The sequence below is a fragment of the Solenopsis invicta genome, chromosome 16 (assembly GCF_016802725.1).
Source record: "Solenopsis invicta isolate M01_SB chromosome 16, UNIL_Sinv_3.0, whole genome shotgun sequence".
In the NCBI taxonomy this organism is placed as follows: domain Eukaryota; kingdom Metazoa; phylum Arthropoda; class Insecta; order Hymenoptera; family Formicidae; genus Solenopsis; species Solenopsis invicta.
In genome coordinates this window covers 12,534,990-12,548,541 of record NC_052679.1, presented here as the reverse complement: position 1 = coordinate 12,548,541, position 13,552 = coordinate 12,534,990, and the positions used below count along the sequence as shown (strand labels likewise).

The window sequence follows — 13,552 nt, the reverse complement described above, 5'->3', positions numbered from 1 at the left end:
ACAACTTTCTATAAGCATTACTAAACAGCTGTTTAAAAGCAGTGTCACGTTGAAAACTATTGTTTAACTGTGCTATTTACCTGGTAATTTTCTGGAAGTGGATCATGTTGAATAGTAAGCACAATCTGATCTCCTGGTCTTAAAAGTTCCATTACAGCTTCTTGATGCGTAGCCTTTGTCACATCTGTACCATTCACCTTCAATATCCTATCACCCATTCTTAATTTACCGGACTTAGCTGCTATGCCACCAGGAACAACCTAATTCAGTTATATAAAAATAAATAAACAAATAAGATAAATATTGGTAATAAAACAAACCTGATTGGTTTGACTGTGATATATATTGTCAAAGTTATTGCCCCGAGTAACAATCACAGGATGATTTAGTCGTTGCTTATTGTTTATTAAAAAATTATTAATAAAGATTTGTAAAAATCAAAGTATGTAAAATTCCGTAATAAACGTAGTCATAAGTAAAACGCATCTCTACCAATGCAAGTTAGCTTAAATCTTAGTTTTTCTTTATATATTTTTTTTAATTCTAACAAAACTTATTCGATTTCACGGATTTCGCTAAATTTTTAATATGTTAGAAAAGAAAAAGATAATATGGCACCTATTTCAATTTTAATGAATAACTTTGTTTATAATCAATATTTTATATTGAAACTTGAATGACTTACATTCGTCAAAGTGTTGTTTAACAGATTTTAGGCTCAAAGTAATAAAATTTTTATTACTTAGGATGTAATTTATAAAAATCCGATGCATTGTATAATCGGTAAAAAAGAAGTGATGGTAACCAGATAACATTCAAGCACCCTAATAGTAGTATAAAAGTAATCTCCTTTAAAAAGTCTAGAAGTGCCTTTGTTGACGTCGAAAATGTACAAAAATAGATGGATATGGTAATTAAATATTATGCATCTTTAAAAATAAGACTTGTAGTCTTGTACAATATGTCCCTATTATTGAAAATCTGTATTTCGTTTTTAGTCTTATACATTAACTCACTACTATTGAATAATTGTTGCTCATTTTCCATCTTTTGTAATAGGTTTCCAATGTCAAATAACTAAAATTCACTTTTTACCTCCAACAATAGTTAACTACACTCTAAAAACAAATTTTAGCAAATGTGCAATATAAATTTTTTTTTAACAGATCTTATTTTTATAGCTTATATATCTGTATTCACTGTTTCGCATATAAGATTCTTTTATTTTACCTAATTACAATTACGCATTATTTTACAATTTTTGAAAACACATTGTGGCGCGGCGGGATTTGAACCTAAGATTTCTCGGAACAATAACCTAATACGCTAACATTGAGCTAATCGTACGCTTGTGATATTGTTATATAAAGCTATATTTGAAGTTGATTTGAATAGAAAAAAACTTGCGTCTTGAATACCGCGCGAACACTCTCACTAGCCCTTTGATTATTTAGCCTTATTATTAGATATTTTTAATATAAATTAGGTAATTATTCAGAAGACCCCCATCACCTTCGATTTTGACGAAATTAAGCTCATTCGACACGTTTTCGCACAAAATAAACAAATCTGGCAGAAAAAAGTGTCGCTCTGCCCCGCGAACCGAGATATCAAGCGTTAAAGTTGGTGACTATTTAGATCAGGACACTTGCTATCTCGGCGTAACGTAGCGACTTGAGCATGCGAGAGAGAATAAGCATACTACATTCGTCCAACAGTATCATTCTAATGTATAATCGAAAAATCTCCAACAATAGCACAAAAGTATAGTCACAGTTAAAGTGGTTGTACATTTTTCAAAATTATGAATGCTGCTAAATGATCATCTACTAATTACATCATATATTAGAAAATAAATGGAGTTGTCATACCGAAAAAAAAAAAATATATATTTTTCAAACAACATCATTCAAAATATAACCGAAAAATCTCCAAACATAGTTTAAAAGTAAAGTATTAGTAGTAGACTACTATAGTGACTAATTTTTTATTCTAAAGAAACAGAAATCTATTTCCTTTTAAAATGATTTAGTAGTTTATAACAACTTTTTATATAAAATGCAAGAAAGTATACTTTTAGTTGACGCATACTTTTAATATATAATTAATTGCTCTACTTTTTTATTAATATGTTCGCATTTTGCGTTTAAGTTGGATACTATTCTAGAGTTCTACCGGTATCTCTCTAGCCAATGTTATCTGGATGGTTAACCAAAAAACATTTAAAAAAAATTGATTTAATTAAAAAAAAAAAAACAGTATTTTGTTACAAAATTATATTTTTATAATTTTCCATTGTTTAGAATTTTTCTGCGTTCAAAGATTTTAGAGATATCATTAAAAATGTCATTTTATCTGTGTTTAACATTAAACAACAAACATAAAATAATATCTCTAATGTTTCTGAACATCGCCCTTTCGAGTAACAATTGATATATCAAAAAAATATTTCAATATAAAAATTTTATTTAAAAAACTATATTAACAATATCTCATATTATTATTTAACTCTGCATAACTCGAAGTGTGTACAGTCAAATAAAAAATTAACTAACAAAGAAACATTCGAGTGTGCATACATTCATGTGATAATATGTTCATGTTTAAAAACATTGAAAAAATATGTGTAATTAAGTGCTGAAGTGTATTTTGAAAAAGTTTAGAAGTTCTTAAAAATAAAAATAATTTATAACAATTGTTAGCTATTGTGTATTGACATATTATCCACTAAAAAATGGCAGACTACTAATTGAATAATTCCACAAACAATTATTAGAATTCGTCACCTAATAACGGGAATAATGAGAGTAGTCATAATGTCCACAGTAGCCAACTTACCCTTTTCTCCTCTATATTAAATCCCCACCCACTAATACACAATAAAATATTTCTGAGAATAATTATACTAGTTAAAAGTAGATCTTACAAGATGACGCAAATTGCGAAATACAGAATTAGATAAGCCATAGTTTATTCAAAAAAGGGGGAGGGGGAGTCAAGGGTATAAAAACCCTGTACATTGTACAGCAATGTCACAATTGTATAATGAATAAAAATAAATAAACTTGAATAAATATGCAAACTTTTTGATTATTACATTTTGTTACATGTAATGAATAATATATAACTATTAATATCTTGCTAAGAATAATAAAAATTGTTTACAATTAATAAATGTAGCTTAAGGGAAAAAAATTGTCACTGCGAGGATTTAAACACCTCTCTTCACGCGGCCATCAAGGGCAAAATAGGAGGTGCGCCTTAGTCTCCTCAGCCATTGCGCTTCATGCTTTAACTTACGCACAATCGTACTTAACACACCGCGCGGCGAATACCAAACTTTACATGCAAATTTCTTAGAAACGAAAGGCTATGCACTCAAACGCTCTGACACTTTTTATACCCTCAACCCCCCCTTTCGACTGAACTATGGCTCATCTAATTCCATATTTCGCAATTCGCATCATTTCCTTGTTAGCGATAAATAATTTTTTAGGTAAATTTACAAAGATTTATAAATTCCTCAAACTCTGTACCACATACTTGCCAAACTTAAAATACAACTTTTAAGTACCCAAAAATGTAATATAACAAAAATTTATTGCGGAAAAATTACTTCAAACCAGGATTTGAACCTGGCTTCCCCTACATTATAGTGTTTTAAAAACGTTCCGACTTTAACTTTAAAAATATATAATAAAAAATAGAGGTTTCTGTTAAAAATTTCAAAGTAACCTTGCTCTGACCTTGGTAATGCCATCCAAAGTCAAACTGATAAAATCAATAAATAAACATTTTTTGTCTTTACAATTTTTGTCTAAAATATGTTTTCGTATTTTACGTATTATATACTTGTTCTTGCTTATATCGCAGATTAGACTTATAAATTTCCCTTTTTGATCACTCAAGTAACAAATCTTTATAAATTTGAAATTATTTTGAGATTTATACTTGGTGTAGTTCCCTAAGATCTATTTTCGACTAGTATAGCCATCCCCGTTCTTTAAATGTGTTGATACATCCTGGTCATGTAAGATTTCACTTATATTGACAATAATTGTATTCAATGCGCAACATTTTTTAAGAAATCATTGTTTAAAGTTTTCATGTAACATATATACCGAGTTCAAAAATATGATTCACAGATAAGCGTAGTCGAACAGACAGAATTATCTTATTGCATATCAGTAAGTAAGGTTATAATGTAACATATTAATAATTTAGAGAAATTCGTAAAATCAAAGAGTAGGCAGAAGTCTTGTTAGAATTAGAAAAGTACATAAAGGAAAACTGAGATTAAAGCTAATTTGTATTGGACCCAGCGAGCGGTCAAAATATCGAATTTTGAACATTATGCGTTCAAACATCTGCTTCTTCCTATCTTTCTTTTCCTTTAGCAGTTCTTTTTAATTTACAATCAAATAAACTATTAATAAATTTAATAGATAAAAAAATAATTAAAATTAAATAATTAAAATTAAAATTATCTACATATTTTTAATAAATGTAAAAAAATAGTAATTTGCTATTAAAGACAAAAAAATTATTAAAATAATTTTATAAAACTATAAAATATCTCGTAAACTATTGATTTTTTTTATATTAACTTTACTTTAATACTTTTATATGCAGACTAACTAGACAAGAAATATCCATATAATTCTATAAAAAAAAATAAAACTTAAATTTTGAAAAATCAATTTTTTTTAAATTGATTTTAACATTATTTATCCTTTTTTAGGCCATACAATTTTCGTCTAAAACATTTTTTTGTCAATTGCATTATTTTCGAGATATTCTACTTTAAAAGAAATTCCTCGGTAATTATTTATTAAAAAGGACTCAGCTCCGATCACCTTGACATATGTTAAGGTTATCACTTTGAATGACCTTCAAAAGAGTCGGCGCTCGTTGTTTATTAAAAAGTTATTAATAGATAAAGTTAATAATGTAAATGTGTACATTATGGCAAAGGTTCACTTGAAGTCTGTTGCATAAAAAGTAAATGCTTCGGCTGCACCTCTCCCCTGCACCCCCTCTTCGAAATTCTTAACCCTACCCAATCTCAAAAAAGAGTGTTACAAAAGTGTCAATTCTGGCCCCTAAAACATTCCTAAATAGAACTTGAAAAATCATTGTATGGGTCCTCAGATAACAAGAAAAAATAGTAATTTGTTCGAGAAATGATAAGAACATTGCAAGAATAGCTTAAATATGGTAAACAATAACATTAATCACATGTTCGGTTAATAATTAGAAAACTATGATTTCAACTAAAATTGTAAGTACATACTGCATGTAAAAATTGCAGAATACTTTAACATTATACAGAATACACCACATAAAAGTATAGTCCGTCTAGCATCCCTTGGCAGAGATTGAGACCCTACAGTTCGTCACTCCTGTGATATTTTGTAACTTCAAACCCTCTCTGCCGTATGTATGCGTGTGCGCGCAAATGTAATATAATATAAAAATAAGCGAATTCACACCTTGTTTTCACTTTTAGAATCTGATAATAATTTTTCATTAAAGTAATCATCGTAATCATTTGGTATATTTATTCGTTGATAAAACAAAAGATAGAAGTGATTATTATTAAGCATACTTGTGGATGCAAGATGGGTCAACGTGTTGTTGGATCTTGTTCTCAACACTTGTGTAGTTTTTTGGTAAGGCTAAATTTCGAAAATACATTTCAATGCCCGCTCAATAATAAAAAATTTAATAAAAAATTATTATCAAAATCTGAAAATGTAAACGAAGTGTGAATTCGATTACTTTTATATTGCACGCATGCAAACGCACACATTTTTTAATTGAATTGTAACAAGTTTATATTGTTAACGTAATTTCATGTTGTAGAATCCATAATTTAATGATATTTGATTTAAATATAAAAAAAGTAATGAGTTATTTAAAAATCACTATTTGTTTATATTTGATTGTTTATAACAATAGAAATTGATAGTTTATAATTAAATTTTGTAAGCCACTATTCTGATAGTAATTTTGAGTGAATTAAGTTGATATATTAATTATTTCTGCAAAAATTCATGATTTGTTTAAATAATTTATTTATAAAAATTAAGTTAAATGTTTATTGAATTATTTCTTTTCTTACAATGTAATAGTATTTATTTTCATCAATAATGAGGTTGTTAGTTTACATCTATGTAAAAAATAATTTAATGAAAAAGTAATATCACTTTATTTATTTAAATATTTTTGCATAAACAAAGAAATTCCAAAATCGACAAGATAGTTCTCTTTAGAATTTATTTCTGAGTATTTAAAAAAAAATTTTTTTAATCAGTTAAGAAATACGACTTCTAGACTATTTTGAACAGTATTATCTGATTCTGGACCACTGTGCCCAGATCAGATCAACTGTAATGCAATATTGTTCAAAAACTATAAATTCAAAAATTTTTACAAAAAATTTTGTTACTCATTATACAATGTGAATTATATTTATATATTTCTTTTATTAGACATTTTGATTTTTATTTGCGTAACGATTTAAAATTAATAAAAAATGTTTTGTGTTAGTATAATTATTTGAAAACTTTTGCTTTTAAAAATATTAATTTAAAAAAATATAAACATATTTCATATCCTAAATTGTTTTTTTACTCAATAATAATCTGAAAATTATCTAGACCTATAAATTTTATCTTCTATCTAAATAAATTAAATTATCTCTATCTTATCTAAGATGTAATTACACGTAATTTATCTTATCTTTATCCAGCTAAAGTTATCTAAATGCAACACTCCTTAAAACGATTATACACTAGGCAACAAAATTATCACAACACTTATTTATACCAAAATTTTGCACAAATTCAAATAATCATAACTTTGTTAAAAATTATCGTACTTGAAAGTTTTTCTTCGTTTTAAAGCTTAAAGTCTGTACTTTAAGGTGCATTTGATTAATTTTGAATTTCTGTTTTCCTCTTTCTGCTATTTCTTTAAAAGGACGTGTTTTGTTTTTAAATATTTGCTTAGTTTGACGCACTCCACAGAGTAGGATGAATTTTTTTCGCAAATGTCACGATAGCCATCGTAAAATTTGGAGCTTTCCCTGCAAATTAAAAAAAAAATCAGGTTTGTATGATTTTTTTCGAGGAGTTAAGATGTATCAAAGTTATGTATGCATTTTTGTCAATTACCGCCAGCATTACCCGGATTTTGATTTGTCTCATTGATGATGAAGCGATATTGTCTAACTAACGTCATTCGTCTTCGATTTTATGGAAATCAATATAAATCGCTATATGTCACAGCGTTTTTCTGAATCATGCAAAAGCTGTAAACACCAAAATTCTACATAAACGTAAATTTATTCTTTAGTGTATTTATTTAAGAAACAAACGATAAAGTCATAACAATACCTAGTTTGAACGAAATTCAATGTGGCCAAATCATTACTCTTTTGGAAGGATTGAATGAAAGTTATGTTGCAAGGAGAATAGATGTTCATCGATCCTCTATCTCTCGAGTTTGAGCTCGTTATCAAGAAACAGGCGGATTTCGTCAAAGAGGACAAGGTTGAAGACAAATAACGTCAGCTAGAGAAGATTGCCTCATCATCAATGAGACAAATCGAAATCCGCGTAATGCTGGCGGTAACTGACAGAAATGCATACATAACTTTGATACATCTTAACTCCTCGAAAAAAATCGTACAAACCTGATTTTTTTTCAATTTGTAGGAAAAGCTCCAAATTTTACGATAGCTATCGTGACATTTGCGAAAAAAATTTATCCTACCCTGTGGAGTGCGTCAAACTAGGCAAATGTTTAAAAACAAAACACGTCCTTACTTTTAAAGAAATAGTAGAAAGAGGAAAGCAGAAATTCAAAATTGACCAAATGCATCATAAAGTAGGGACTTTAAGCTTTAAAATAAAAAAAAACTTTCAAATACAATAATTTTTAACAAAGTTATGATTATTTGAAGTTGTGCAAAATTTTGGTATAAATAAGTGTTGCGATAATTTTGTTGCCTAGTGTATATTCGTCAGCAAAAGAGAATATTAACCGAAGGCCTTTCTTGGCCTTGAATCGATAGTTATCTATTAGAAGCTCTTTATAAAACCTTCTAAAAGCAGAAAAAAACAATTATTTGTCCATCAAGTCCAAAAAAGTTACAAAAAATCGGAATTTATTATTGATTGCTGAAATAGTTATACGAGTGTTTTTTATTAAACTTTATAGTATTAAAATAAAATTAAATACGCATTTATGTACTCAAAAAGGTAAGTAGTAAAGGTAAGTAAAAGTAAAGACTATGAGATTTTGGTTCGCACAATACAAAGAAGCAAGAAAATCAGGAAGAAACATTTGTTGAGAATCCCATGGTTATGCTTGAAACGGAAGAAGCCTTCTGGTAACTTCAATAAATATGGGGATTTTCATTTCTAGATTGCCGATTGCCTTTGCAATAGTCATTCATAACCTCATTTCTATAACCTATACTTATACTTTAAAGTTCCTTAACAATAATTCAACTGTTAGTATTGTTTTATTAAAACGTATTTCAATATATTTTACAAAAATTGTATATTTTTTTGTTACTATATTCACTTCACAATATAGAATAATTGCTATTTAGTAATTATCTCAGAAGTAAAAGAGCCTTAAATATTATGTATTGTAAAAGTATATATTTATGAATTAATTATCTAAGAAAATGCAATATTAAACTTTACGTGTTAAATAATACTACATATAAATCTCGTGTAAAGGTCACGAGAATAGAGTTTCAAATAATGGCGCTTAATAATTTGGCAGCAATCTTATGAGGCTACTTCTGTTTCACGGGTAACTAGAAAGACTGATTTTTTTACTTCTTTGGCACAATATATAGAATGTCCAAAAATTCCTATATTCCTTAAATAATAGGGGAGAGCAGGGCTATTCGTTAGACCTTTTTTTCTTTTGTCTCCTGAGTCCTATATTCATTAAAAAAAAAAAAAAAACAGGACGGTTTGAAAGGTTAAATCTTCCCATTCACAAAGCCGGTATAGATAGAACATGGAAGTGTACTTGCTTTGAAGTACATATAAAAATGTCGCCCAATGCCAAAAATTATAAATAGCTCCAAGCCCGAGGTAATTCGTAACTAGTCCGGGAATATACCGAAATTTGTGTTTCAAGTTAAAAGACTGTAAAAAAGCAGTTGTTAAGACTTTCTTTTATTAAAAAAAATATATATATAGGTATATAAAGACGAATGCAAACAGACACGTTCGCATGTCTTTTTATGCCATCGGGGTGACAGATTTCCTAACCTCACAAGTGTCAATCTTTAACGTTTTATAACTGTTTACCTGCTTAAGAGCGTCAATTTTATATTCGTACTCATGTTCTATGTACCTAAATACACAATATTATCAAGTTTGAACTAAATCAGTGAAGAACTTTACCTCCATGCTTAACTCTGCGTAGTGCAGACGTTCGTAACACAACCAAAGGGTTAGGGTTACGCAACTTAGGTTAGGCGCTGTAATCAGTATTAACGAATCGCCCCGGTGCTCAGTATTACAAATAGCCGCAACATCAACTGTGCGCATCATTGCGTATGATCGACAAAAATAGATATCACACAGGAAAACGCCATGCGTCGAAGTGTTCAGTAACGCCTTGTGCGTTTTCAGGCAATTGAAGAATGGAGAACGAAAAAAAAGAGGAATTGATGCAGTGCATGGTGATGAAGCTTGCTGAATTGGCCAACAGTGCACACGTCGACACTTTGTCAAAAGTCTCACGTATGACGCGACGTACTCGTTTACAGAGTATAAAAAACAGCACAAAACGACGGCAACAACGCAGAATGTGTTATGCGTATATTTCAAAGAGTTGAATAATAGTCATTAGTAAAGGAGTGGAAATGTTTCGCAAACGCGGCGCGTGGAGCGCGTAGTACCGCGTGATCGCGATAAGATTAGCCGAGCGCACGTGCTCGGCTTCTGCACGGTGGTCGAGTGTTTGGATCGGAGTGTTGGCGTGCGGTGGAGAATATCATTACAAATTTCAGAGTTGAGTAATATCAGAAATACTGGTTCTATCAGAAATAGTGGTTTTATTAGAAATAGTTCTGTTAGGGTCGGAAGGGGGGCTTCGCCCCCCCCCGAATCCCCTCCCTGACTAGAGAGCAAAGCCCTACATCCCTGACCAAGAGACTCCGCCCCTGGACCCCCCCCTCCCTTGCCACGCAACATAGTTGGAGATGTTGCAGTACTCTTCTGCGGTGTGACCCGAAAAAGCGTACTTCCTTTGCATAAAATACCGTATGCACCGTGGAGCCAAGCGCGTTCTCAACTTCGGACAATGTTTTCAGTCGAGAACGGCAAAGCTCGGCTCCGGAATACATGATGTACTATTTCCAACATTTACAAAGTTTTTATTTTCAACAGTCTTTCCCACCATTTAAAAAAGGTAAATATATGCAAAATTGCCATTAGTTGTTTAGTTTTGTGATTGCAAAGTTTTTATACAAAACTAATATATTTTTAATGATACGCGTCATAATTTCGAAACATTGGATTTAAGCTAAAGTGGGACATTTTTTGTGGGGTGAAGTGGGACACGCCATTAAAGCTAAAGGTCACGTGCATGCTAACCACAGCGCATGCTCAAGTCGCTACATCTCGTCGATGACAGATATCCTAACCTCAATAGTCGTCAACTTTGGTGCTTGATCGGTTCGCAATTACCTATTATTGATATATTTTCATTCTCTAATCATTAAATAAATATTACAAATTCTATTTCAAACAATTCTTACTTAATTTTTGGTCAAATTTGGTCAAAAATCATCGTGTCCCATTTCATCCCACAAGTCTCAGTTGTGCACAGACCCGATCGAAAACCACCAATTACGTAATCTAATCTAATCCAACCAAATACTCTAGGCATCGATCATTATGATTGGTGGTGTCCAATCAGGTCTGTGCGCAACTGAGACACTCCCTCCCACTTCAACTCATAATTTTTTGAGATGGCCAAAAACTCACTTTTTGGAAAATCTAAACAAAAATATAATAAAAAGTATAATTTTAAAATTCCGCGAGCATAAAAAGTTAGCTAATAAAATTCTCTATCGAATGGATATCACAAGTTTACAAAATTTTGATTTTTTTAAATTTTTTTACGGAAAAATAAAAACGTGTCTCACTTTACCCCACATTCCCTCTCTCTTCGATCACGTAAGGTACCGTCACTTGCATGCTTGCTTGCTCCGCTTTCTTGAGCTGTTTCCTGCTGCTTTCTGCCCTCCGGGGCGCTTCTTTCAGCTCCTATCTGTCAAGGGCTCTCTTTCACTTGACACCACACTTCGCGGTGAGTGTCTGCCTCGCCTTTCGGCATTCTCTCGCTGTTTTCCTGGCTCTTTCCGCTTTCGGAGGTTATGGGCTTCTCTGTGCGGCATTCTGCTCCTGCGCCTTTGGTCTAAAATATTCCGGCGTTCCACTACCCATCGCCGGCGAGCGCGTGCCTGAGCGCGTTCTCAACGCATCAGCTCTACAATCGCAAGTGCGTCCCGCAACACATCACTGGCCGACCCAGCAATTTTCAGCTAATCAGGATGCCTCTCACCTGCCGAGTGTGCAAGAAGTTTCTATCAACGACAACAGCTATCCAATGCGAGCGCGATGCAAAATACACGTTCCACGAGAAGTGCATGGAGCTTCCCGCCGACTCAGCCGCCTCTCCGAATGGCATCTTCTGTCCTGTCTGTCAGGAACCCTGCCATTCTCGGCTTTCCGCTCTCACGCCAAGCGACTCAGCCGCCGTCTGTTCTGCTCCATCGGAGTCTGACTCTGACTCCATTCTCTCCGCCCTGCTCTCCAAGATGTCGCGCATCGAGACACAGCTGCGGAACCTCTCCACGATAAAGACGCAACTGCTGGACCTTTCCACCATTAAGCCTCAACTCGCTGCCCTCGACGCGCGACTCTCTGCTACGTCGGACACTCTCACCGCGTCCATCCTCGATCTCAGGGCGCAGCAGGATGCTCTCAGTAAGCGCATGGATACCCTCGAGGTACATGGTCCGCCCGGCGACCGTCGGGAGCTCGAGAGGATTGAGGGTAGGCTGGAGACTCTCGAGCGGGCTAAGCTGAGCTCGGAGCTCATCATCTTCGGTGTCAAGGAGCCGCCTTCCGAGGTCTTGCGCGAGACTGTCTCGGGCATAGCTGCCGCCCTTGGCATGGGGGTCGCCCCAGACGATGTAACTTCCTGCTTTCGCATCCTTGCCAAAAATGGGCGACCTCGCCCTATCATTGTCAAGCTGACCACCTGCGACGCTCGTAACCAATGGATCGCCGGTAAGAGGGCTAGGGAGATGCTGGATGGACGTTCCGGGTCTTTTGCCTGGAGTCATCGATATCAACGAGCGGCTTTCTCTTCGCGCCCGTGAGGTCCTTGGCGAGGCGCAGCGCGCTGTCGGGAAGGGACGTCTGCATAGCTCGTGGGTAAGAAATGGGCTCATCCATGTTCGGCGTCACTCTAACACTCCCCCATCCGCATCCGCGACCGCGCGCACTTGCGGTCGCTGGTCTCGGGGGCGCCGGTGCCCTCCTCGGGCGGGGATGATGTCGGGCCGTCTTCGGGCTGCGCGCGTTTCTCCTCTGCGCCTGCGAGCGTTACTGGTTCTTCGCGGCCTCCCTTGGCTCCGCGATCTGCCCCTGCGCCGCCGGCTCCACTCGGTCCCCTCCCACGGGGTGCCCCTCCCAACATCAACTCTGACGCGGCTCCCTCGGCTGGGGTCCTGCGGTCCAGAAAGGACTGACAGTCTGGCCGGGTCGCCCGTTCGCCTTCGGAGTGCCTGCGCCTCTGCCACGTGAACTGCCAGTCGCTCCTCCCTCATTTCTCCGAATTCGCGGACTTTTTCTACCGGGAGACTTTCGACATTGTCGCTATGTCGGAGACTTGGCTTAAGCCTCACGTTCCTGACAACTTCGTCTTCCTTCCCGGCCATCGCGTCATCGACGCGATCGCGAAGGGAGGGGGGGGGATTGGCGTTTACGTGCGCGACTACATCGGCGCTTCTGTCCTTGCAGCGTCCTCTGGTCCCTACAACAGCCAGCCCGAATACATGCTGCTTCGCATTTCCTTAAGGGCTTCCCGTCCTTTTCTTCTTGCCGTCGTCTATCGACCTCCCAAAATTGGTCATCTCTCTATCTTTCAAGCCGACTTTGAAAAATTCCTTCCTTCTTTCCGCAATGCCATCGTCATTGGAGATTTTAACATCGACATCAACCGTCCCACTCACGACACTGAGTCTCTCTCGGATTTTTGCACCACCAATCATCTTTTCTTCGTTCCCTTCGGCAACACTCACCATACCACTACATCACATACTAGAATTGACCATTGCCTTGTTAGTAGTCTCTCCCTCGTAACGTCTCATCATCAGCTTCCTGTTCCCTTCCTGTCCAACCACGACCTCATCGAGGTTTCACTCAACCTTCTCATCCATCGCCTTCCTCCCCGCCTTGTTACTATCCGCGACCATTCCAGGACCGACTCACAGACTCTC

General features: G+C 35.0%; 1 protein-coding gene across 8 annotated transcripts in view; it reads right to left on the bottom strand.

Annotated features, from left to right (window-relative positions):
- LOC105202532 (protein lap4) overlaps window positions 1-13,552 on the bottom strand; it is a 190,931-nt gene that overhangs the window by 78,716 nt on the left and 98,663 nt on the right. For all 8 annotated transcript variants that reach the window (XR_005576583.1, XM_026139151.2, XM_039458965.1 and 5 more), the window contains exon 22: window positions 81-260. Coding sequence is in view for 7 of the 8 variants with exons in the window: in XM_026139151.2 (XP_025994936.2) it covers window positions 81-260 (180 nt within the window). In the remaining variant the exon portion in view is untranslated. The remainder of the gene's footprint in view (window positions 1-80; window positions 261-13,552) is intronic.